This window comes from Sprattus sprattus (genome assembly GCF_963457725.1).
Source record: "Sprattus sprattus genome assembly, chromosome: 4".
Taxonomy (NCBI): domain Eukaryota; kingdom Metazoa; phylum Chordata; class Actinopteri; order Clupeiformes; family Clupeidae; genus Sprattus; species Sprattus sprattus.
The window spans coordinates 26,529,004-26,552,500 of NC_137923.1; the positions used below are offsets into that span (position 1 = coordinate 26,529,004).

At 45.8% G+C, this 23,497-nt stretch overlaps 2 protein-coding genes across 3 annotated transcripts in view; both read left to right on the top strand.

The window, feature by feature from the left end:
- ankrd12 (ankyrin repeat domain 12) overlaps nt 1-22,186 on the top strand; it is a 55,011-nt gene extending 32,825 nt beyond the window's left edge. Inside the window, exons 3-13 of one of the 2 annotated variants that reach the window (XM_080836686.1) lie at nt 1,007-1,157; nt 2,676-2,747; nt 4,227-4,397; nt 9,695-9,898; nt 12,913-13,055; nt 13,370-13,517; nt 13,912-18,572; nt 18,815-18,913; nt 19,232-19,375; nt 20,137-20,232; nt 20,526-22,186. In XM_080836686.1, the coding sequence (XP_080692812.1) occupies nt 1,007-1,157; nt 2,676-2,747; nt 4,227-4,397; nt 9,695-9,898; nt 12,913-13,055; nt 13,370-13,517; nt 13,912-18,572; nt 18,815-18,913; nt 19,232-19,375; nt 20,137-20,232; nt 20,526-20,711 (6,075 nt within the window). In that variant the 3' untranslated portion in view covers nt 20,712-22,186. The remainder of the gene's footprint in view (nt 1-1,006; nt 1,158-2,675; nt 2,748-4,226; nt 4,398-9,694; nt 9,899-12,912; nt 13,056-13,369; nt 13,518-13,911; nt 18,573-18,814; nt 18,914-19,231; nt 19,376-20,136; nt 20,233-20,525) is intronic. The other variant, XM_080836687.1, reaches the window with a different exon arrangement.
- A 1,144-nt stretch (nt 22,187-23,330) lies between these two features.
- The window catches only part of twsg1a (twisted gastrulation BMP signaling modulator 1a), a gene marked incomplete at both ends in the record, with an annotated part of 8,016 nt that continues 7,849 nt past the window's right edge, over nt 23,331-23,497 (top strand). Inside the window, one exon of the mRNA XM_080838164.1 lies at nt 23,331-23,447. Within this exon, the coding sequence (XP_080694290.1) occupies nt 23,331-23,447 (117 nt within the window). The remainder of the gene's footprint in view (nt 23,448-23,497) is intronic.

The window sequence follows — 23,497 nt, forward strand, 5'->3', positions numbered from 1 at the left end:
GATGCTGTATACCCCTGTCCTGTTATAGATGTTAAAACTTGTAGGCCTATATGAAGCATTTACTGAGCGTTTACTATTGTATTCAAACATATTATTGCCTTCAGCTAATAATCCCACATTTTATACATACATGCTTAGTTAAACTCTAAATATATGCAGTTCAATTATACAATATACAATACTGTACAGTTATACAATGAACCTATTGTATACTTGTATATTTTACACATATTTAGCACAAGAATATCTCAAACTCATCCTCAGATTCACTACAGCTCGTCACATCTGTTTCTCAAATTTTCAGCTTTTTTCTTTTTTGGTAGGATATTAACCAAACGTTATCATTGCTGTTACCAGAAATCTAATAATTCAAGATATAATAAAATATTTTTCTGTTTCCAAAAAATATTTTCCCTTAATTCTTGCTCATAATTTGACTGGTGGTCATATTATCCACCACGATGCGGCATGTTTCATTTGTAATTATTGTTTCTTTTCAGGTGATACTGATTTCTGCCGTGTCTGATTTATGTGTCTGTGTTATCACATAATGCTACCTAATACTCTAATACAGCTGCCCTAGAAATGTGTCTCTGATACAGAGCCAATCGTGTGGTTTCACCGCCACTGCTTCCTCATGTCATGGCCGTACATTTTACTCAGAATCTGCCTTCTCTCTCTCTCTGTTTATCTCCTTTCTCCCACTCCTCCTAATTTCCCCCACCTCATCACCTTGCTTCTTTTCCTCTCTCTTTCTCTCTCTCCTTTGTTCCCGCTCTCTCTCTTTCTGTTTCTCTCTCTCTTGTTCTCTTTCTCTCTCTCGCTTGTTCTCTCTTTCTCTCCCTCGCTTGTTCTCTCTCTCGCTCTCTCTCTCTCTCTCTCTCTCTTTCTGTTTCTCTCTCTCTTGTTCTCTTTCTCTCTCTCTCTTGTTCTCTTTCTCTCTCTCTCGCTTGTTCTCTCTTTCTCTCCCTCGCTTGTTCTCTCTCTCTCTCTCTCTCTCTCTCAGAGTAAGGATAAGATCTCTCCATTCACCAAGACTCCTAAACTGGACCGCAGTGAGTTTTTGGGGAAGGAGGCCAAGTCCAAGTCTTCCATGAAGCGCAAGCTGTCCTTCACCGTTAGCCCGCCCCGCAACCAGGAGAAGGAGTCTGACACAGGTGAGACACACGTTGGCACACGCTCACACTCATATGCACATGCATTGGCTAGACCTGTGAACAGTACCAGTGAGGATGGGGGTTATTATTGGTGCACACTAATGTGTGTCTGTGCGTATATCCCTATAAATAAATACACACACACACACACACACACTTCACCTAAAGCTCTGACATTGTCACCTCTGGTTGCTTAGCTTAGCAAGGAGATGAAGGGCATTGCTAGTAAAAAGACAGACATTTCTAAAACCCTGACACGCATACACCTCTGAAATCTGGTTACCCAGTCAGGAAATGAAGTCAGTTGCCAGTGTCTGTGCTCACACGCTCACACGCTCACACACTCACACACACACACACACACACACACACACACACCACTACACAGGCCAAATGCATAGGATGAATGGCTGGTAGTGCCTCGGTTGACCTCCTGTGGTCCACATGCCTGTGCTTCATCTAGGCTATGGAGCTCCACATCGCCCCTGTGTGGCACTGCACTGAAATGAGCTCAAGCGCTGCTTCTGTGCATATTCTGGAGTGTTCCAGAAACCTGCCCACCCTCTGGCACCAGGGCCGCTCCCACTTTTCCAGTCAGAAAATCAAACTCAAAAGATGAGCTTTGAGGATGAGAGTTTCTATACGACAAACGGCAAACTGAATGAGGACAAAATCCACTGCGCACAGTGCAGCAGATGCAGCAAGGCCCCATTGCATTCTGCCATGGCACAGTCCTCCATAAAGGCAGACTCTGAATCTGTCCAACAGCCCCACTTTACCATGGACTTGACTGTCATTCTCTTGTAGTCACTCACACATACACATAGCACTCCTCCTTGCAACATGAATAGCAGTCCGGAGAGTGAGGAGTAGTGTACTGGGTGGTATATCTCCACCCAGAGGGCACAACCTCATTAAATTGTCTGGTTTAAAGGGCCGCACAGGTAGATACACACTTTTCACACACAAGGCAGTCACACCACTACCCTTTCCATTTGACTGCCGCTCACACACACACACTCACACGGACACCGATTTGAAAAACCACTGGATGATCAGGTCATTTCACTTGACTTCCACCCAGCATCAGAGAAGGACAGGGTTGCTGATGCTTTTTGAATTTAAGCATTTTTGAGAAGGTGGAATCAGACTGTCTGACTTGAGAAGGCTCTTTGCTGCTCTCTGCCGTGTGTGTGTTTGTGTGTGTGGGTGCGGTTGTGTGTGTTCGTTTGTGTGTGTGTTCGTGTTCTCATGCCTCATACAAATGTGGTTTTGTGGACATGTAACATGGCTCATGCAATTTCAGTCTTAAGAGTGGGTGAACATGCACAAGTGTGTGTGTGTGTGTGAGGGGGAGAGAGCGAGGGAGAGAGAGAGAGAGAAAGAAAGAAAGAAAGAAAGGGAGAGAGAGAGAGAGAGAGAGTGTGTGTGTGTGTGTGTAACGCAGTGCTCTCCTCTGCCTCCTGTTATCCCCTCCTCTCCTCTCTCCATCCCTCCATCTCTGCTCCTGTGCTGTAGATGACTCTGACCACGGCCAGTCGAGCGATGCCTGGGGGGACTCTTTAGCCCCTCCCTGCAGGATCCACGCAGGTAACTGCTCCTCCAGCGGGACAGACAGACAGACAGTCAAACAAACAAACAAACAAACAGAAGCAAGCAAACAAACAAACAAACACAAGCCGCAGACGATGACCTGTGAAGAGCCTGGAGAGTTCCACTCCAGAAGTCACAGTCTCACATCTGTGTGCACTCACATGTGTGTAGCTGGCATGAGCTAGAGGTCTTAGATAGCTCCTTCCCTGCGTGGGGTTCAATGACCTCTTTGACGCCGGGTTTCATGTCCAAACCTTTCCTCTTCTCCATAATGTTTTGTGTCTAGTTGCCTGTAGAAGCCTTATTTTTCCTTCTTTAAAAAAAAAAAAAATGTTGGGCCTCTTATTATTTTGAACGCTTATTTTCTTGAATTGCCTGTCTGTGTTGCCATGGCAATACTCTACAACTCTAGCTACTCTCTTTTCTGTCAGCACACTCACACATACATAGGCACACACTTGCATGATGTCGGTAGGTGGGTACAAATGATGGGGTCCGTTGAGGGCTAGGGTGCACGCTGCCTGATGGACTGAATATGTCTCTCTCCCTCATTCTCTCTTTCTCTCTCTCTCCGTCTATGTCGGTCTCCCTCCCTCATTCTCTGTCCATGTCTGTCTCTCTCTCTGTCTATGACTGTCCCTCTCCCTTTCTCTCTGTCTGCATGTCTGTCTGTCTTTCTCTCTCTCTCCCTCCCTCCCTCCCTCACCCCTCCCCTTTCTGTGTGTGTGTGTGTGTGTGTGTCGCTCTCTCTTTTTCTTTCTCTCTCTCTCTCTCTCGCCCTCTCTCCCTCTGTCTATGTATGTCTGTCTCTCCCTCCCCCTTTCTCTCTCTCTCTATGTCTATGTGTGTGTGTCTGTCCCTCCCCCTTTCTCTCTCTCTCTCTATGTCTATGTGTGTCTGTCTCTCTCTCTCTCTCTCTCTCTCTTTATGTCTATATGTGTGTGTTTCTCTCTCTCTCTCTCCCTCCCTCTGTCTATGTCTGTCTGTCTCTCCCTCCCCCTTTCTCTCTCTCTCTCTCTCTCTCTCTCTCTCTCTCTCTCTCTTTATGTCTATATGTGTGTGTTTCTCTCTCTCTCTCTCTCTCTCTCTCTGTCTATGTCTGTCTGTCTCTCCCTCCCCCTTTCTCTCTCTCTCTCTCTCTCTCTCTCTCTCTCTATCTCTCTCTCTCGCTCTCTCTCTCTCTCTCTCTCTATGTCTGTGTGTCTCCTTTTTGTTTACATTTGCCTCGTCTCCTCCCACGTTGTGAGTTTTAACCCTCAGGTAATTTAGCTGTGACACATCTGCCATTTGCTGTGACTTTAACTGAGTGTTACAGTAACCCGTGTGTGTAGTTAGGGAATTATCATCGTGTCACAGTAGCGTGTGTGTGTGTGTGTGTCTAGTCAAGTGATGCTAGTAAATACAGAGCAAGTGACTCATCTGTGTATGTTTTCACTTCTCTCTCCTTCATTCTCTCCCTTCTTCTCTCTCTCTCAGACAAAGATGTACCAGATAAGAAGAAGGCCAAGAAGGAGGCTGGTGGGAAGAAGCCCTCCTCTTCCTCCTCCTCCTCTTCCACCCCTGTCAATATCCTGTTTGGCTACCCACTGTCCGAACGCAAGCAGATGGCCCTGCTCATGCAGATGACAGCCAGGGATAACAGCCCAGGTAAAACTACTGCCACACACACACATACTCACTTTGTCCTTTATTCTTTATTTGGAGCACCCCATACCTTAGCCTGACTATGTCATACTCATAATTCTAGTCAGAATATGAGTCTGATACTGCTCCATTGGGCTGTGATTATGGGGCGTGTTTCAACGAACCAGGAAAAAAAAATGCCACTCGCTCAATTGCATATACCTAGAACCAGTCAGAGCCAGGCGCGCTGGAACCTCTTTCGTGCAGGGGGGGCTGTGGCGCGCTACTAAAACATATGACGTCATAGCAATATGATAACAGAGGAGTGTTTAGACTCCAAACTTTACAGGCTATAGTGCTGATTGCGACCAATAACTGACATTTAAAATACACCAGAACAAAAGCATGAAACATTTATAATATATGCAAACTAGAAGAAGTTAGGAGACGGAGGCGAAGTATCGTCAATCCGGTGGATTTATTTGCTAGGGAAATGTACACACTAAGCACAGGCAGCAGGAGGTGTCCACTACAAAAACAACAAACTGATTAGTCCTAATAAATCACTCTTCTCATTACTCTCAATCCCCTCTAAATACCCCCCCCCCAGACACCTCCCCCCGATCAAAACACATCAGAACTGATTGACACAGAGAGGGAGAGGGAGACAGACACTTGCGCGCGCGCGCGCGCGCGCGCGCGCACACACACACACACACACACGCACACGCACACGCACACGCACACGCACACGCACTGACCAGGAAAACAGGAGACACAGGGGGACCAACAAAATATTCCAACAAGGGCTAATAGCCTTGGCGCTACAATATATCTAAATCTTGAAATCCCATGGAACAGATCGGAATGATTTCTGAAAGGAGAGAAAAACAACAGCTTTTTTAAGGAGCTGCTGTGGTCCTAGCTACTCATCCAAATTGAGAGTGACGGGCGTCCGTTACTTTACAAAGCACTTTCTATATTTTATTTGTATCCATTTCATCAACATCACACTGAATAGGCTACTATTATCATGTAACATCAGCTACAGAGAAATACCCTCCAGATTCCCTGCCAACGTTTTTTATGCTATGAGGAGTCTCATAACTTTTTAAAGCGTCTTTGAGCATTTAGAAAAGCGCTATGTAAAACGTATGTAGTATTATTATTATTATTATTATCATTATCATTATTATTATTATTATTATTATTATTATTATTATTATTATTATTATTATAATAACTGATAACCATGCGATGCTTGGCGGCATTGGGATTCAAAACCATGACTTACCTCGATTTACAGAGCACCAAATGTGGCCTTGCGTTCAGGCGTGTTGCCGATGAAGCTCCTCACCAGGGATGGTATGTCCAGTCTGTCCAGAATGTCACAGTGTACATGCATCAGGGCAAGATGCGTCAATCGACGCTGGCTCATGGTAGTTCGCGTCCAGGTTTTCAGTCGTCTCAGGGCCGAGAATGATCTCTCTGATGGGGCAGCTGACACAGGTAGGCATAAACAAAGTTCAACAAATGCCTCAACCTCTTTGAACATCCCTCGTGTTTGTGGATACAACGAAGCAATACATTCGGCAACTTCTGACACTGTAGTGAATTTTCTCTCCTTGGTTAGGCCACTCAGTAATGTAATTTGCATGTGTAACAGTGAACGATCGATCTTTTTCGGGAGTTGCACTTCCTCGTTAACTCCAGAGAGGTTTTGGTTAACAGTATTGATAAGAAAAGTTTCCCTCTGTGCAGCCACTTTCATGCCGACTTGATCAACTCTTCGGGTGAGCTCCATTTGAATTAGGTCCACAGCTTCAAAGAATTGACGCCTCCACTGTGCCTCTCCGGAGTCGCATGGCAAAGCCTCGGGTTCTGTGGTGCTGCGGATGCGAGCTGGGGTCTTACTCACTCTTAAAGCTCCGGGCATTTTCAGATCGTAGCTTGTAGCAGATGTCTCCACTTTGTCCATGAGTTGTTGAAAAGAGGCATCTTCTCTAAGTGTTCGCATATGCTGCTGGAGGACTGTGACACACTCAAGGGCTGATCTTGCAGTTGATGTGTTGCTCTGCAGATTCCTTGCCACTGCCTCAGAAGTCCCGAAAAGGGCCTGGCTGCACACAAGTCCAAAATATGTTCTCGCTTGTTTGGCTTTTTTCAACAATCCGGAGACCTTGGCCCGAACCTCAGCCCTCGTTGTCCTGTCCTGCTCCAACGCCTTTAGGGTCTCCAGGAGTGTTGCATATGTGCCGATGACCCTGGATATGGCAGTGGTGCGAATGCACCATCGGGTCGGACAAAGCCCCAGTAGGTTGCACACCACATCCTCAGACCCAAAAAGCGACTTAAAGAGCTGTTTGCGCTTGGCTGATTCGCCGATGATTGTGCAAACCCCCTGGACAAAGTTAAGCGCCTCTGCAATGAGCATAACTTCTCTTGCTACTTCCTGTAGAACGAGATCCAAAGCATGGTTAGAGCAATGCACGTACAAGGACTCCGGGCACTCCACTTTAAGCTTCGCCTGGACACCGTTTAAACGGCCGGACATATTGGACGCACCGTCGAAACAATACCCAGCCAGACGTTCCAGAGGTATGTTCATTTGCATAAAAATGTCCTTAATACACGAAAACAATGTCTCTGCAGACGAGTCACTTGCGTTGTAAAATCCAAGAAATAAATTGTGTGGCTTTAAATCAGAATTCACAAACTGCAAGCAGCATGAGAATAAGGATTGCTAATATACGTCATGAAACGCATAGAATTGTGGGTACGTTTGGCCAGGTCGCTGCTTGTTGCTTGAAAACAATTGAAGTCCAAGCAGCAAGTAGCGAACTGGTCTAGTACGTATTGAACATACAGGAGCTGTAAGCGGTCAGTTAGCGGCTTCAAGCACTTAAAAATCACACCAAATGCAGCGAGAGAAATTAAACATTGTCGGGCCATACAGATTAAAATTAAATAAAGACGCAAAGACAAGGTATATCGAAAAACTCAAAGGAGTCAAAGGAGTTGATCCCTATGAGCACAGCGACTGGTCCGGGGACATCAACCTGTTGCCCAATTTCCAGCATCCATATATCTATGAGTGTACATGTCTATGCTCGCGCCGACTTGTTTGTGCCGCGGATTCCCAAAATGCGTTGCGTTCATGACGTCACATTAGCAATCTCTATTGCTCGCTTGCACTGATGTCAGTGGTTCCATCTGCTGTGAGTCCCAAGAAGGAACGGTGGCAAACCTCCGACATGATTTTGCGTTGAATGGCATGAGCGAACATCTCCAGGATCTCGTTTTGTATGTTGTCGGACATCCAATTGTCCCTGCGTAGCATCCATTCTCTGGCTTTGGGGAGACTGCATGTCCACTACAGCATAACCTGCCAGAAGTTGCCATCGCGGTGGTCGTGCCCTCTGAGTGCTAAACCCTGCCGGCCCAGTAGCTTGATCGATCGGAATGAAAGCTCTAGCACTGTCCTTGCAGTAGCCTGTTCCCGAGCCGCAACGTTGGAGAGCACGGCACTGATTGGTGTCAATTTCAAGGACCCTAACGCACGAACTGAGTCCGAGTGCAATTCGGATAACTCGTGTTGAGCAAACTTTTCACAAGCTTTTTTCCAGTTACTAAATCCCGTTACAAAGTTGCTATGATTGTCAGCGAGGCGCAGTAGACCTATTTGAGTGGCTTTGGTACAAGTAAAACAAATAACTGAGTCAGATTCTCTGACATAATGAAGCCATCTCCATTTCTCAAACCATCCACGTTGAAATGATCTTTCGAAGAGTTCTGCACCACATCTTCTGCCAGGAAATGTCATGTTGGGCTGGTACGGTTCCTCAGCTCCTCCGACATCAATCTTGTGTGTCTCACCCTCACCTCTTGCTAATCCTGTCAGGCTAAGGCTAGCCTGAACAGTTCCTCCAGCGGTTCCTGCATCTGTGGAATCGCTTTCTGATGCAGGTCCTGCTCTGTCGTCGTTGTCGTTGACGTCGCTAATTTTACTCTTCTTCACTGTATTACTTTTACTAGAAAAAAACTCTGAAATGCGCTTCTGTTTATAACTAGCCATTGTCACAATCTAACATACCGTGCTCTCCTCTCTAGAACGTTCATAAAAGTTGACAGTTATCTGTATTTCCGCGAGGATGAGGAATCGGTCTCTAGTCAACGAAATATTAAAATTGAAATTTATCTCAGTGAGTTTTTTATTTGGGTGCACACTATTTACACATTTTATATCCATCATAAGTACAATAAACATTTGATGTTATCATTGTTATTATTATTCGCCATAAAACATACAATACTTCAGCCCTCCAGCAGGGGGGGCTGTAGCCCCCGGAGCCCCCCCCTTCCTGCGCTACTGGTCAGAGCAACGTAGTATGACAATCGGGGCCTGCTGATACATTAAACTTTTACCGGATCCCATAGGAAGGACCGCAAAAACATCTTTTCGGTCGACAAATACCTTGATGGCGTGTCTCTGTTCCTCTTTCAAAATGAATGCGCTGTCAATGTTTTCTAAAACACACTTGAATCCCCAAATTTTAGCTATCCAGCAGCAGCCATGTTTGTTGAATACGAATTCAACCCAAGCGTTGGTGACGTAGTTGATTATGTACGGTTGATCATCTGTCCATCATCGTATAAAGCCCTCCCTGACAATTTGATTGGTCAGATCAGTTTCTGAAATCTGATAATTTCTCCCCGACGGAGCAGTGCCAGACCGAACTTCCAGACCTCAAATGTTGTGGGCGGGGCTAAGTTCTGTCTGGTATCCAGGTTACCCATACCTATGAATACCTTGTAATTCATTCTGTCAGCACCAACTATGTTAATATACAATATGACATAATTTCCTACGATGTGATTTTGCTGCGATGTAGCAGCCTGCACTGCTGTTATCCTCTGTATAGTGTGTGTGTGTGTGTGTGTGTGTGTGTGTGTGTCAGCTGTTAGACGTCAGAGCCTGCTCGTGTTCCTGCAGCAGTCAGTTAAGCCAGCTCTTCTGCCTTATCCCTGAGTCACGCTGTGTGTGTGTGTGTGTCAGGAAGGTGGTGACTCACTGGTACTTTCTCCTCGGTCTCACCCTTGCTCACACGCTTCCTTTATCCTTCTGCTTTCTCTCCATTTACTCTTTCCTCCATGCCTCCTGTTATCTCTCACACTCTAAATCCATGCTTCCCTACCTCTCTCCTTCCCTCCCTCCCTCTTTCTCCCTCCTTCCCTCTCCGTACTTCTCCATCCACACCCCATCCCTCACTTTTTCTCTCTCTCCCTCCCTCCCTCTCGTTCCCTTCCTCCCATTCTCTCAGACTCCACGCCATCGCACCCCTCGCAGACGCCGCTGGTGCAGAAGAAGCTGGCCAGCAGCTCCGCGTCTCGGCAGAAGGACAAGGTCAACAAGCGCAACGAGCGTGGTGAAACGGCCCTGCACATGGCCGCCATCCGCGGAGACGTTGCCCAGGTGCGCCAGCTCATCACCCTCGGAGCCGACGTCAACGTCAAAGACTTTGCTGGTGAGGCCGCTGAATCACACACACACACACACACACACACACACACACACACACACACACACACACACACACACACACATATGTGCACAGACATGAGGCACACATGAATAGTCAATTGCTGACATGCATGTATACACACACAGTTACAGGAATGCTTTATACAGTCGATAGCCGCACTGTTAGCCTGAGTTGGCACAATGTATGAGAGCGCTGCTGTGCTGTGGCTGAGTGTGTGCAGCAAGGGTCTGCAGATTTCCGTTCATTGATTGCTGTGAGTTGTCATTGCTGTGCTGTGTGATAGTGGGAAAGGGATGATGCAGAGCAATGAAACAGACAAACCCTGCATAGAGAACAACTCCGCAGCTCTGGCTTCTGAACGGATTCAAATAGGCTTTTGGCTTGCAGGTGCCAACATAAGGGTATTGACGTGTCTGATTTTGAATTAGTTGGCAAATAACAATAATAATAATAATTTTTTGTGTGTTTGCTGAATTTAACAAAGGACTTGATGGCATGTCGGTTTGGTGGGTTCGGATGTCAGTGTATTCCGCGTATTCCATGCAACAGTCCCAAACACAGACAGCACGCTACAGTGGCTAGTGATGAGAGAGCTTTGTTGTCCATAGTGTGGTGGTAGTTTTCTCTGTGTTGGCTTTGCATCCTTTTGTCCTCCAAAGGTTTCAATGGTTCCTCGGTCTCCCAGCATCACTCCTTGCTTTGCTCTCTCTCCACATGTAGCTGACTGTTGTTCCCATGGCAACTCCACACACCATAAAGTTTACATGCTCGGAAATGGAACACACAACATAATGTCTTGGGGCTGGTCCTGGTATGGCAGGGGAAAGGGAAGAGTAGGGTTTCTCAGGCATGCAAACTTGTCGCTTTTCGGCCGTTTTCCCACCGAAATATGCCATTTACGTGAATCGTGTAGATCCGAGGAGTTTTTTTTTGGGGGGGGGGGGGGGATTCAGAGGAAGATGAAGAACAGCTGCATTACTTTTGAGGTGAGTCTCGTGAACAGGGATTAAAGTATTCCGGCACCGTGCCGGATTTCCGGCGTGCAGCGTTTGGCTGCGGGAAAAAAGTCTACTATAATTTTTTTTTTATATTGAAAACTCGTTATCATCACCATTACTTTCGAGTTTATGAGTTCGTCTGCCAATGATATGAAAAAAGCACAACTCTCAGGCTGTCAAAAGAACATAATTAGCCAATCAGAAGTAGATTAGGGCGGGTCTTGGGAAAATGTGCTTTCACCACCGACTTTTCTGTATCGCTCTGCCTACGTAGATGCCAAAGTAGAGATACTGTCAGACCGAAGCAGAGTAAGTTCAAGAATCCTTGGGAAGATGCCCTCCTAGTTGATGAAGGATTGAAAAAGAAATGGCGCTGGGCATGAATAGAAGAGATAGGGAAGGACGGTAAGCCTTTTGGTAGCCGGTGTAAGAAGTTAAGAGAAGCAGGTGCTCTCTTGTTGTGCTCAAGAAAGCTACTGTATGCAACTAGCGGGAAAAAGGTGCTTCCAGTGCTTCCACTTATTCGTAGAGCAGCTGCTCGTGCTATCCAACACACAACGCTTTTACCGGGTGCAAGAACCACATCTGATGTTCCGGCATCAATAACTGACCGTTAATGTGCCCTGAAAATATGCGTGTGTACGTTCATCGCAGAACACAATCCAGGCAAGCTTGCCCAACCCCTGGTGAATTTATGCCAAAAAATAACTGAAGACAAAATTCCTTTGACTACACTGTCAATATCCAATCAGCATGCCAGCTATTTTAACACACACGGCATAACACCAGAGTTTAAAAGACGTATTTCAGAAAAGCTAAAGCTTTCCTTAAATGTCGACGAAGCCACCAGCAAGAACCTGGACAATGTCCTCGTTCGTTTTTTTTGTTGAAGATACAACGCAGTAAAAACGCAACACTTGCCAGGCAGGAACATGAATATAGCCAATGCCTCAGCAATTAGGCTACTGTATGCTAGAATAAAAGATGTATATTTTATTTCTTCTGAACAAAGTAATTATGGAAATGTTGCAATATAAAACTACATTCTACAGCTCACTGTTGCTCTTTAACGGTTTAAAAAGTGAATCACTGTCCTTTTTCATATATCCTCAATGAAATGGTTGCAAATCCAATCTTCTTTCACTGACTGAATTTCACATACCCTTATAACATGTCACCTTGTGGTTGTAGGTCATCTTGAAATCAAAGCTTAAATCAAATCAAATCAAACTTGATATCAAAAGAAATCGTAAATGCGACATGTGTTAGTACCATATTCTAGTGAGGTGGAGTATTGCTGACCCTCTTGGGATTGCAGTTTCAAAAGTCCCACCATAATCTGCCATCATTCATTTCTAAATGTTTTTTTGTTTGATTGTTTGTTTTTTTGACCCTGTAAATGTGTCCTCGCCACAGGAGCCCCCCCCCCCCCCCCCCCCCCCCCCCTCGCACTCACCCACATAGGCCTAGAAAAAAAAGTTCAGGCTCAGGATTTTTTTTTGCTTTAACCCCTGCGTGAAGAAGCGGCAATTTTTCCTGTCACACAACCTTCTCACCTTTTTCACCCCTGACCAGTTTGCATGCCTGGTTTCTGCCTGGGGTCCTGGGTGTGAAAGTTGTTAAGGCATATGTGTACAAGGACTGCAGACAGGAAGGCCTGGCTGCTCACAGTACCCATTTGATTGCTAATTAAATTGGCGCCAGCAATTTAGCATGTTTAGTGACAAAGGAAAAAGTTCAGATATCAAACTGTAAATGCCCTTCATTCAAAGATCCTTCACCCATGATTCATTTATTGCGCTATTTCTGTGGTGCCAGTTTAACCTGGCAAACAGATTGCATACCTGTTCTGTCGCTAAATAAGGCTTATTCATGATGCCATGAAACCAGGTGAATCCTTCTGGAGGATGTCCAGACCAGAATGAACTCAGTCTTGTAGACGTGTGGAAATGCAAGACCAGTGCTGACCATCTCACTCCTCTGACTTGGCTGTGATAGGTTGGACTCCCCTCCATGAGGCGTGTAACCTTGGTTACTACGATGTGGCAAAGGTTCTGATTTCCGCTGGCGCAGAGGTCAACACACAGGGCCTAGATGATGACACGCCACTTCACGACGCCTCCAGCAGTGGACACACAGATGTAAGCTTTCTGTGGTTTACTGTCCGCTCTTTCATATGAAATCACTTGTGATTACTATACAAAAAATCTGCAATTATGTAATGAAAAAATATATGTTTTATTTATTTGTGAAAATGTATGAGAGTAAATATATTGACATTTAATGGATCCAGCAGTCGTTTATGAAAAAGCAAAATAGCAGTAATAATGTTAAAAAAGAACAGTTTTTCAGTAATATGTGTTCATGCAGAGGGTATCGTTTCATCCTTATATGGACATTGTTGTTCTTGTAACCGTAATGCTCCTGTTCTGACCACACCGCTGTATCTCTGCAGATTGTGAAGCTGCTGTTACGGAACGGGGGCAACGCGTACCAGTCCAACAAGCTGGGAGAGCGACCGGTGGACGTGGCCGACTCTCAGGAGCTGGAGCAGCTCCTGAAGGGGGAGGTGCCGCTGTCAGACCCTGAGGAGAGCTCATCTGGTAAGGGCTAGGGACATCCAGCAAATAGCCAGCAGTATAGCTTAACATAATAAGCTCTATAGGTGTGTATGTTGTACAGAAAACATTTTGGTGGTTTATGGAACTGTCAGTGACGGGGTTAATATTTTTAACGTTACAGTAAAATTCATGTTTGCATTGACAGTCTTGAGCTACATCTTTACAAAGTGTATTAGCTTAGAGTTAACGTGCTTTGAATGGACTACACAGAGAGTCTAACAGTATCCAGCTAGTCGTGCCAGACCTCAGTTGCCTCAAACCGCAGAGATATCTATTGAGAAATGAATTAGTCAAATACGGAGGGTTTTAGTATGTTTTATTTTTTTGTTGTGTTTTTGTTTAAACTGATTTTTTCCCCCTTTGTCTTTCATTCTAGACTCTGAAGACCCTCCTTCTGTTAATCCATCCAGTGTGGATGACATCATGGACGACTCTGATGCAGATAAGGACTCTGACAAGCAGGCATCAGGGACGACTGCGAAGGCATCATCCTCTGTCTCTGGTCTTGACGAGTACGAGTTCAAAGACGAGGAAGAGGAGGAGGACCTGAGCAAAGCACTGAATGACAGACACATCCTTCGTCGGGAGCTGCGTCAGAAGGAGAAAGAGGAGAAGGAGCGCAACCACTACGCGTCCAAGCAGGCCGGGAAAAGCGAGACGCCCAACGCCTCATGTAAGCCCAAGAAATCCAAAGCTTCACGCGTCATCTACTGCAGCTCCGACAGCTCAAGCGATGAGGGTGACGCACCTGCAGAGAGGAAGGGTTCTCCAACGCGTTCAGGGGGTGTGGACGGACACAAAGCAGAAAGCAGGGCTAAGAAAGACTCCCAAGGTGGAATCTCTATCTCGGACCAGAAAGACAAAGGCAAGGTAAAGAAGAAAAGCAAGAGTCAGAGTAAAAACAAGGAGAACCAAGAAGTCCGGGAGGATGGGAAGGAGAACAGCAAAGCTTTGCTCTTCTCACCATCCACAACGCCGGAAAACTCTGAGAAGGTCACAAGAGAGGAAGACTCCTTCAAGATGTCCTTCAGCCCAAAAGACGACTCCTCAGTCCACCTCTTCCATCTGTCTGCTGTTAAGTCGCCCAAGCTTAACCACAGCCTGTCCGACAAGCAGCCCACTACCCCTCTTAAGCAAGAGAACTCCAAGACCTGTGTGTCCATAGGTGATGGACCCTGTCAAGTCGATGGCGTCAAGTACAACCACTGCACAGACGGCGAGTACTGCTTAGAAAGCTCTAGCAGTAAGGGCTGTAAACACAAAGAGAAGAGCAAACACCACCAAAAGGAGCTGGGACTGGAGGGAGATGACCGAAGCTCCAGCCCTTTCAAAGATGGCAGCTTGAGCAACAGCATGGATGGTGCAGACAGTGCGTTACGAAAGACGGACAAAGATGGGAAGGTTGTGAAGAAACACAAGCTCAAACACAAGGAGAAGGAAAAAGACAAGGAGAAATCCCGGAAGGAGTATGAGGCTGACAAGACCCGCCATCGGTCAAAGGAGAAAGAGATGAAGAAGGATGGCCAGAGAAACATGGAGTTTGACCGAGAGTTCTGGAAGGAAAACTTCTTCAAAAGTGACGAGAACGAAGAACTCGTGTCTCTGGGCAACTCTTTGCAAAAGGCTTCAGATGGCTCACTTGTCAAAGAAGAGAGGGGGACAACAAAAGACAAGCATATTGGTAGCAGCAGCAGCAGTAGTAGTGGCAGCAGTAAGGACAGGCGACCAAAAGAGGAGCGTGAAAAGGACAAGTCTGCAAAGAAAGAGAAAAAGGAGACCACCTGCAAAGAGGAAAGGGGGAGGGAAGGGAGAGATAGAGAAATGGAGGATCGTGTGCCAGATGGCTTTGGCTCGGTGCGGGTTCCTGAGGAATCTCAGCACAGCGTGAAGGAAGAGGTTGAGGACAAGCCCATTACTGACCCGGAACACCAGGAGCCCTCAGAGAAAAACTCCCGCGAGAAAGGAGAAAAGAAACTACCTTCAAAGGACAGGGAGGGAGAAAAATCTGATAAAAAACACACAGATAAGGAAAAAAAGATTAAGACGGAGCACTACCCGGATAAATATGAACTGCAGAATTCCACCGATAGGTGGAAAGAGAAAGAGAAGATGTCAGGAAGTGCCTCTCATTCATCCGGCGATAAAAACAAGGAAAGTGAAAAACTCAAATCACTTGCGGCAGCCAAAAAGCATGAGGAAAACCGCAAGAGTAAGGATAAACTTGATAGGAAAAGTGAGAAGGAACACTCTACTGGGGAGCACAGAGAGAGGGATAAAGGCAGTTCAGATAAGAAGGGAAAAGCTCCTGACAAAACTACAGACCAGAACAAGATGGACCGAATGAAGGAGAAGGACAAAGAAAAAGAGAGGGACAAAGATCGGGAGAGGAAAAAAGAAAAATTGAAGGAGAGCTCTTCTGGCTCAAATCTTAAATTGCTTCTAGAAGACAAGAAGGGATATGTGTCTGAGAGCACAAAAGCTGTCCCATCAAAGCTGAAGGAAGACATACCCAGGACGCCAGAGAAGGATCGGGACAGACGGGAAAGAGACCGGGATTCAGATCGTCACAGAGATAGAGATCGAGAACGGGAAAGGCATAAGGAAAAAGACCGCTCACTGCAGCAGAGTAAAGTAGTGAAGCCAAAGTCTAGTGAGCCAGAGGCCGACCGGGTCAAATCCAAAGCCTCTCCGTCCTCTAGAGATGTACGGCCCAAAGAGAAACGGCTGGTGAACGATGACCTGATGCAGACCAGCTTTGAGCGAATGCTGAGCCTTAAGGACCAGGAGATCGAGCAGTGGCACCGGAAACACTTGGAGAAGATCAAGCAAAAAGAGCGCGAGAGGATGAAACAGAAGCCTGGCACGGACCCCAGCAAGCAGAAAAGCAGCAAAGACAAATCCAAAACGCCTTCCTCCTTCTTGTCAGGTGAAGCCTGCCAAGGCAAGGAACTCTTGCGCTCTAAGAGCTCAGAGGCTTCTGAGCCACAGAACCGTGACAAACCCTTGAGGGATGCCACAAGTGGGAGAACGATGTCCCTTGATTCTAAGAATCTGTCTGCCTTTGGGAAGTTGGGCCCTGCCTTGGAGAACAGCCTTAGTCGATCCCCAAGACCGGAGAGTGAGAGATCAGGTCACATGTCCCGGTCAGTGTCCATGGTCTCGGTGGCCAGTTCAGAGGACTCGTGCCACGCCACCATGCTGACGCCCAGACCAGTCGAATACGACTCAGACCTCAACCTTGAAGCCTCGGACTCCCAGCCACCCTTTCTCCAGTCTTCCCTCAATCTGCAGTCCTCCAGATCACCTGTTGTCCATGAGAAAGACCTCAACAGTCTTCCTGAGGCTCAAAGTAACCTGACTCCTTTGTCGAACCGTCACTTGTCCCCCTATTTGAAGGCCATCCTGGATGAGGATGCTAGGCCTGCGCCCACTGAGGAAAAAAGCTTTGAGGAAACCCAGAAGACTGGATTATCCCATTCCAGCGATGATCAGGCAAGGACCATGCTGTCAGAAACAAGTTCAGTACAAGTGCAGGATAATCAGAGCCAGTCAACACTGACTCTTCCCAGTTCTACGACCGACCCTGAGAGTCTTAATAACCCAGAAGCTGAGGGGAGTGTGACCAGACACCATTTAACGCCGGGGCCAAACTCTACAGATCCTGGATGCAGTCAACAATCCAGCCTCTCACAAGAAAAAAGTACTTTGGCTGTCCCTGTTGACCATCAAAAGCCTTCCCCATCTGAATCCTTATCAGGAAGTGATGTGCAGTGTCCACTGCCAGAAAATACACCTGGTCCCGATACAACAGAAAGCCCCAGTAAGGACAGCAGGGATCCATCTGTTACAAGTGTATCACGGGTACCAATATCTCATCTACCATCTCAGCAGCATCACTCGACCAACACCAAAGCACCTTTGCATTCAGGGAGACAACAACAGGATACCATCCTTGATCCCAACATCGACCTCTCTGAAAGACACGAGGGTGTCCATGAAGTCACGTGGGTGGAGCCGAGGGATAGAAGTTTTGTGGAGACAGCAGATGTTAGGGCGGAAGATAAGGAGTCTGAATTGGCAGGTTCCAGAATGGAATGGACGAGCAGTCCAGCCACCCCTCTGAGCATACACAAGGCATGCCCAGAGTCCAAAAGAAATGCAGGGACAAGAGACGGGCCACAGCCGATGGACACAACTGACCCTGTCGCGAGGCCACACACTGAACACTCGTCCACTAGCGATACTCACTCGCACCGAACAGAACACTGCCTCTCGTCCTCTTTACCAAAGCCTGAGTCTCGGTGCCCAAGTCCTGACCGTGAACCTGAGGAGTCCATGGAGGTGGCCCCAGAAGCTCCAGACAGAAATAGTGGTGTTGAGGCATCAACAGAGAAGGCCGGTACATCATGGGAGTCAACCTCTCAGCTTCCATCTACTTCTGAAACTAAGTCAGAAGTTGCTGAGGAGGTAAATGATCGGCTGACCGCAGAGGATCAACCACCTACTGAGTCGAGGCCAACGGACTCCTTCGGCGAATGTGAGAAGGGTCAGATCTCTGGTGCGACAAGTCAGGCATACTACAGCATGGAGCCAGGGTTGGAAGGCACCTCAGGAAGCTCTTCCCCGCTGTCCGTCACAACCTCCGAAAGGGACTCCGACCCCTCCGGAGCCAGGGCTAAAGCACGGCCACTAGAGGATGAGGTAGACATTCAAGTCCACCACCCGAGGAAGAGGAAGATGCCTCGTGTGACCTCTCCCGCCCAACCCATTCTGACGGCCCAGCAGATGAAGGAGCGCACTCAGCAGTCTTTGGCCGCCATTGTGGATTCTCTGAAGCTGGAGGAGATTCAGCCCTACCAGACGGAACGAGCCAACCCTTACTACGAGTTTCTGCACATCCGCAAGAAGATCGAAGAAAAGCGCAAAGTGCTTTGCAGCGTAATCCCCCAGGCACCGCAGTACTATGATGAGTATGTCACCTTCAACGGCTCCTACCTGCTCGACGGCAATCCACTCAGCAAACTGTGCATACCGACCGTGAGTCTCCACCTTTGTCTACAACCCTTTGGTGTGGTTCCATATTAGAAATTAGAAATTGTATTAGAAAAGATGTAAGTGTATGATAAGTAAGACATAGTGAAGAGGGATTCTGAAGAGAATATTGCTCTTTTTTTATTTTATTTTTTAAGGGATGGCTTCGTACTAACAATGCTTTGATTTGTCCCTTGTTGTGGCTCATTTATTTATTGATCTTGTTGGTGGGTTTCTTTAAATGTCAGATAACTCCCCCACCCTCATTGCCTGAGCCCTTGAAGGAGATGTTCAAACAACAGGAAGTGGTCCGGATGAAACTGAGGCTCCAGCACAGTATAGAGCGGGTGAGTGAGAGTGACGTTGACCTTGTTCTGAGATTTGGGATGTTGTTAACCACATCTTTAGCTTTCAGGTATGCAGGCTAGTTTTTTGTAGCACAATGATTTTTAGCTAACAAAGGTCAGTTGAGACCACAATTCTGCTAACACACTGGGGTAAGGGGCAGCAGCAGGCGAAAGCCCCCAGTGGTGTTTTTGTTGCTAAAGGGACTGTTCAATCACCTACTAGCTGATGGTTATCATAAGAAACTGGAATTGTATCTCTTTAATATATATACATATATATCTAATATAATTCAAACAATCCATGTGTTTGCTCTACAGGAGAAGCTGATCGTCTCAAATGAGCAGGAAGTCTTGCGCGTCCACTACCGTGCTGCCAGAACACTAGCCAATCAGACACTTCCCTTCAGTGCCTGCACTGTCTTATTAGACGCTGAGGTCTACAATATGCCCCAGGAGGTTCAGGCAAGTTACTTGTACTACTTTATGCCTCATGCCACTACACCCTAATTGCATAAAGTTAACTAGAGCACTTATCAGTTTGTCGCAAATAAGGAGGCTATATATTTTCATCTTTGAGATTTTACAAATAGTGCTGTCAATTGACAAAAAAACAAGTAATTAATCACAGAATTTGCTGCAATTACTTCAATTCAAATACTGTTGTTTTAATAGCATCTTTTTAACTTTAAACGCAGATTTTCTCCTGTAAGTAACATATTTCCAATAAAACCATCAAGACCATCAAAATGGACTCATCTTCAAAGGCATCTTTGTTATATGTGTAGCACGTTACGTGTGAATGGGCTTTTATTTTGAAACAGGGATTTGAGATGAAGGCACTGATAAGCAGTAGAGAGACGGGAGGAACCTAGTGACTAGGTCAGCCAGTCAGGAGTTAGAACATGGTGTGCAGCCCTGTTGGGTCACCTGTAAGATGAACTGCTCAACCTTGCAAGCTTATGAATTCAACGTTGTTCCGTGTCAGGTGTACGTTGGATGCTCCCAGATATTGTAACCATTGCACAAACAGAAACAATAACAACACCCAAGGATCTGCGTACTTTGTTATTTATCGCAAACAATGCATTAATTTTGACGCCACTATTTAAAAATGATAGAAGGTTTTACTTAATATGTTACAGGTTCTCTGCATTAACAAAAAAGAATACTCTGTTGTTGTTATCCTGGTGTGCTGATTTTGTTTTGGTGGGATTTATGTGCAGGGGGAAGATGGCAAGACTTCTGTGAGAGATCGCTTCAATGCCAGACAGTTCATGTCCTGGCTACAGGATGTCGATGACAAGTTTGACAAGCTTAAGGTAGGTTACGGTAGGATACGGTTGATCTGTTTCCTGAAACTGATGAAACTTTACCTTTCCTTTGAGTAAAATGGTGATAAATGAAATGAATTCTGACATTTCTCAAGCAACACCCTACTGTATGTTTTTGGAAACTTGTAACACCCTTCTACTCTATCTTTCTCTCTCTTTCCTCCTTATTTTTCACTCCTGTTTCAAACTCCCCGTCAAAATCTACCCCTCTTCTCTGTTTGCCTCCCTCCTTCTCTTTCTGTTCTCTTTCTCCTTGTACTAATTTCTCTCCTTTCTCACAGACGTGTCTTTTGATGCGGCAGCAGCACGAGGCTGCCGCCCTAAATGCGGTACAGCGCCTGGAGTGGCAGCTGAAGCTGCAGGAGCTTGACCCGGCCACCTACAAGTCCACCAGCATCTTTGAGCTCTCTGAGTTTTACATCCCTCTTGTGGAAGTCAACGATGACTTCGACCTCACCCCCATATGACCTCCACCACACCACCCCAGTGACCTTGAGTCTAAACCCCTAACCCCACGAGGACGGAACAGGGAACGTTTGTGCCGCCTAGCCTTGGAGCCAACTGCTGTTCCAACAGTGGTCAGGCCTTGCAGTGAACATGAAGCACTTAGTTGGAGGAGCTAGTTTGTGTGTGTTTGTGTGTGTTTGTGTGTGTGTGTGTGTGTGTGTATGAGTGGGTCTGCACCACGCACAATAATGCATCACCCTGTGACCTGTCACTCCTGAGCTCTTACATACTCTACTTAAAACACAAGCAAGCAAACAAACAAACAAACAAGCAAGCGTGTGTTAACAGGCAGGTGGTGGTTGTCAGTTCCCCTCTGGCCCCAGCGCCTGTCCTGGGCCTATTCTGGTCTAACCACAGGCTCCTGGTCCAGATGCACTTCTGTCCCCACTGGTCCTGGTCCAACCATGGAGGTCCTGCCTGGTCAACAGCTCCCCGCACTTGTTCTATCCAAAACTCTGACAGGGGGTGCCACAGAGCTGGGTCTGACGCAATCGCACTTAGAGACCCTTCCCAAACCCCCAGATCACGGCTCACACTCTGCCCTTCCCCCACAGACTGGCTGGTAGCCATCTGAGAGGGAAGGAGGGAGAAGTGGAGGAAGGAAGGGAGAAAGAGAGCGGGAGATGTCCTATTTCACTTAACGCTCACAAGGACTTTTGAGAGGTCTTTGAAAGCGAGTGACCATATAAACCATGTACAGATTGTGCTCCACCATAATTTTTTGTTTTTAACTTATTTTATACGTACTGATTGTGCATTTGTACATAGCAGTGTAATTATTGTTTTGAATTTTTTTTTTAACTTGTAAAAAAGTACATTTTAAAAAAGACAGGACAAATTTCAATCTAAGGAACTGAAATTGAACAAAAAAGGAAAAATGTAAAGTGATGGATCCTTTTTTGATTGTAAAACTTCAGATGTGGTTTGTCTGTTTAATGGACCAAAGTTTGGTTTATTTTTTATTATTAATATATATCTATATATTGGTCGTCTCCTCTATGTCGTTGTTTGATGTTGCTTAACTCTTAAGCATGTGTGTGTTCTTTGGAATTTTTTGTTGTTTATTTCCTTCTCTATTGTTTTTTTTTTTCTTAAAACATTTTTCTTCCTGACTGTTTCTTTCTGTGGGGTTGTCATCACAGCAGGTGTTCTTAGACTCGTGGTGTCGATGCTGTGCATGCGTTCGTTCTTTTCCGTGGACTCTAGTGAGGTGAACTGCAGTGGTCCCTGCTTTTTTTCCCCCTGCGCCATCGTCGTGTCTCCTAGCAACAGCTCACCTCCCCGTGTGTCGTCCTTGTCTCACGCACATTGAGGAACTTTAAAAGAAAAGAAATACGAGTTTGTCGTGTGGGCTTCTCTTTAGAGGGGGAAAAAATAAACCTTACTTTTACAGTTTCAATGTGAGATCACAGCAAAACCTATTTTTACAACATAATGCCTTTTGAACGATGGTTCTAAAAATGTCTATTTTAATATTTACTTGTTACATGACCTGTAAATAGTTGTAATATATAATTGAATAAATTTTATTGGTTGTGAAATTCAAAAATGTGTTTGCTTCTTTTTTACCTGTAAGTTGTAGGTGATTTGTCAATTTTAATGAAGGCCATCATGGTTGGGAAGGTTACTTTTTGGTGTTTTCACCTAGGATTTTTATCCAGTAGATGGCAGTAGGCTATTCACAAATGGCATTAAGCCAGGGCCTTTAGTTTATAAAGGTCTTCGTAGTATATGTGTGTGCAGTGTGTTAAAGTTCTGTCTAGATCATTTGGAATCATTTCAGCCCTGGTTAGATATTTTTTAACTGTTCATTAACCTGAAACTCGCAGTTCAGCATGAAATCTCTTCCAAATGGTGAATGGGTGGGTAAAAGTTACCGTTTTGGTCATTCTTCGTTGGGATCACATCTTCAAAAAAATCTTTACTTATCAGTGCAAGAGTGCAGAGCGATCTACCACTTCAGTGTGTTGTACGTTTCACCTGGAAGACATCTGTACAATGCCCTATTCTCGAGAGGGAATGTGGGTTGTGCGTCTTTAAGAAGCCCAGACACGGCACCGTCTTCACCTTGGCTTGGTCTCCAGTGTAGGAGGTAACTTTATCTGAGTAGACCGTGGCGGCGTGAGCCCAACCAGGGAAAAATAATTTGGGCATCTACTCCGGACCATCACACTATCGTCGTGAACGAACAGTAAGTGCCTTAATTGTAAAACTATAATGAGCTAAATGATTGTGTTGCCAAAAGCGAAATACTTTATATTTTTGAAATTCGGAAATTGTGAAAGGTTTGAACGTTGGGATAGGTTTTTTCGTATTATTTTAGTGCGTAATATATTCGTTATTAGAGTTATAAATGTGTATGTGCTGGCCAATTAACTGAATTTAAGCCATTTAAACATGAAAGGTTGACGTTCATCTGTACACTGGTGGTGTCGGCAGTTTACACACACACCCAGCCATACATACAACCATTCTCATATATCCTGCCATTCATCCAGAAATACATCCAGATCTACTTGTCTCTTCATCTCCCTCCCCAGCATCTTGTCCTATGTTTCAGGTTAGTGTGTGTTGTGAGGATGCCTTTGCGTGTCTTCCTCCTGACCTTCCTCTTCCTCATCATGTCCTGGGTGACACCAAGCACCACCTGCAACAAGGCCCTGTGTGCTAGTGATGTTAGCAAGTGCCTCATTCAGGTGATCGCACACACTCACACACAAGGCCCTGTGATCTAGTGATGTTAGCA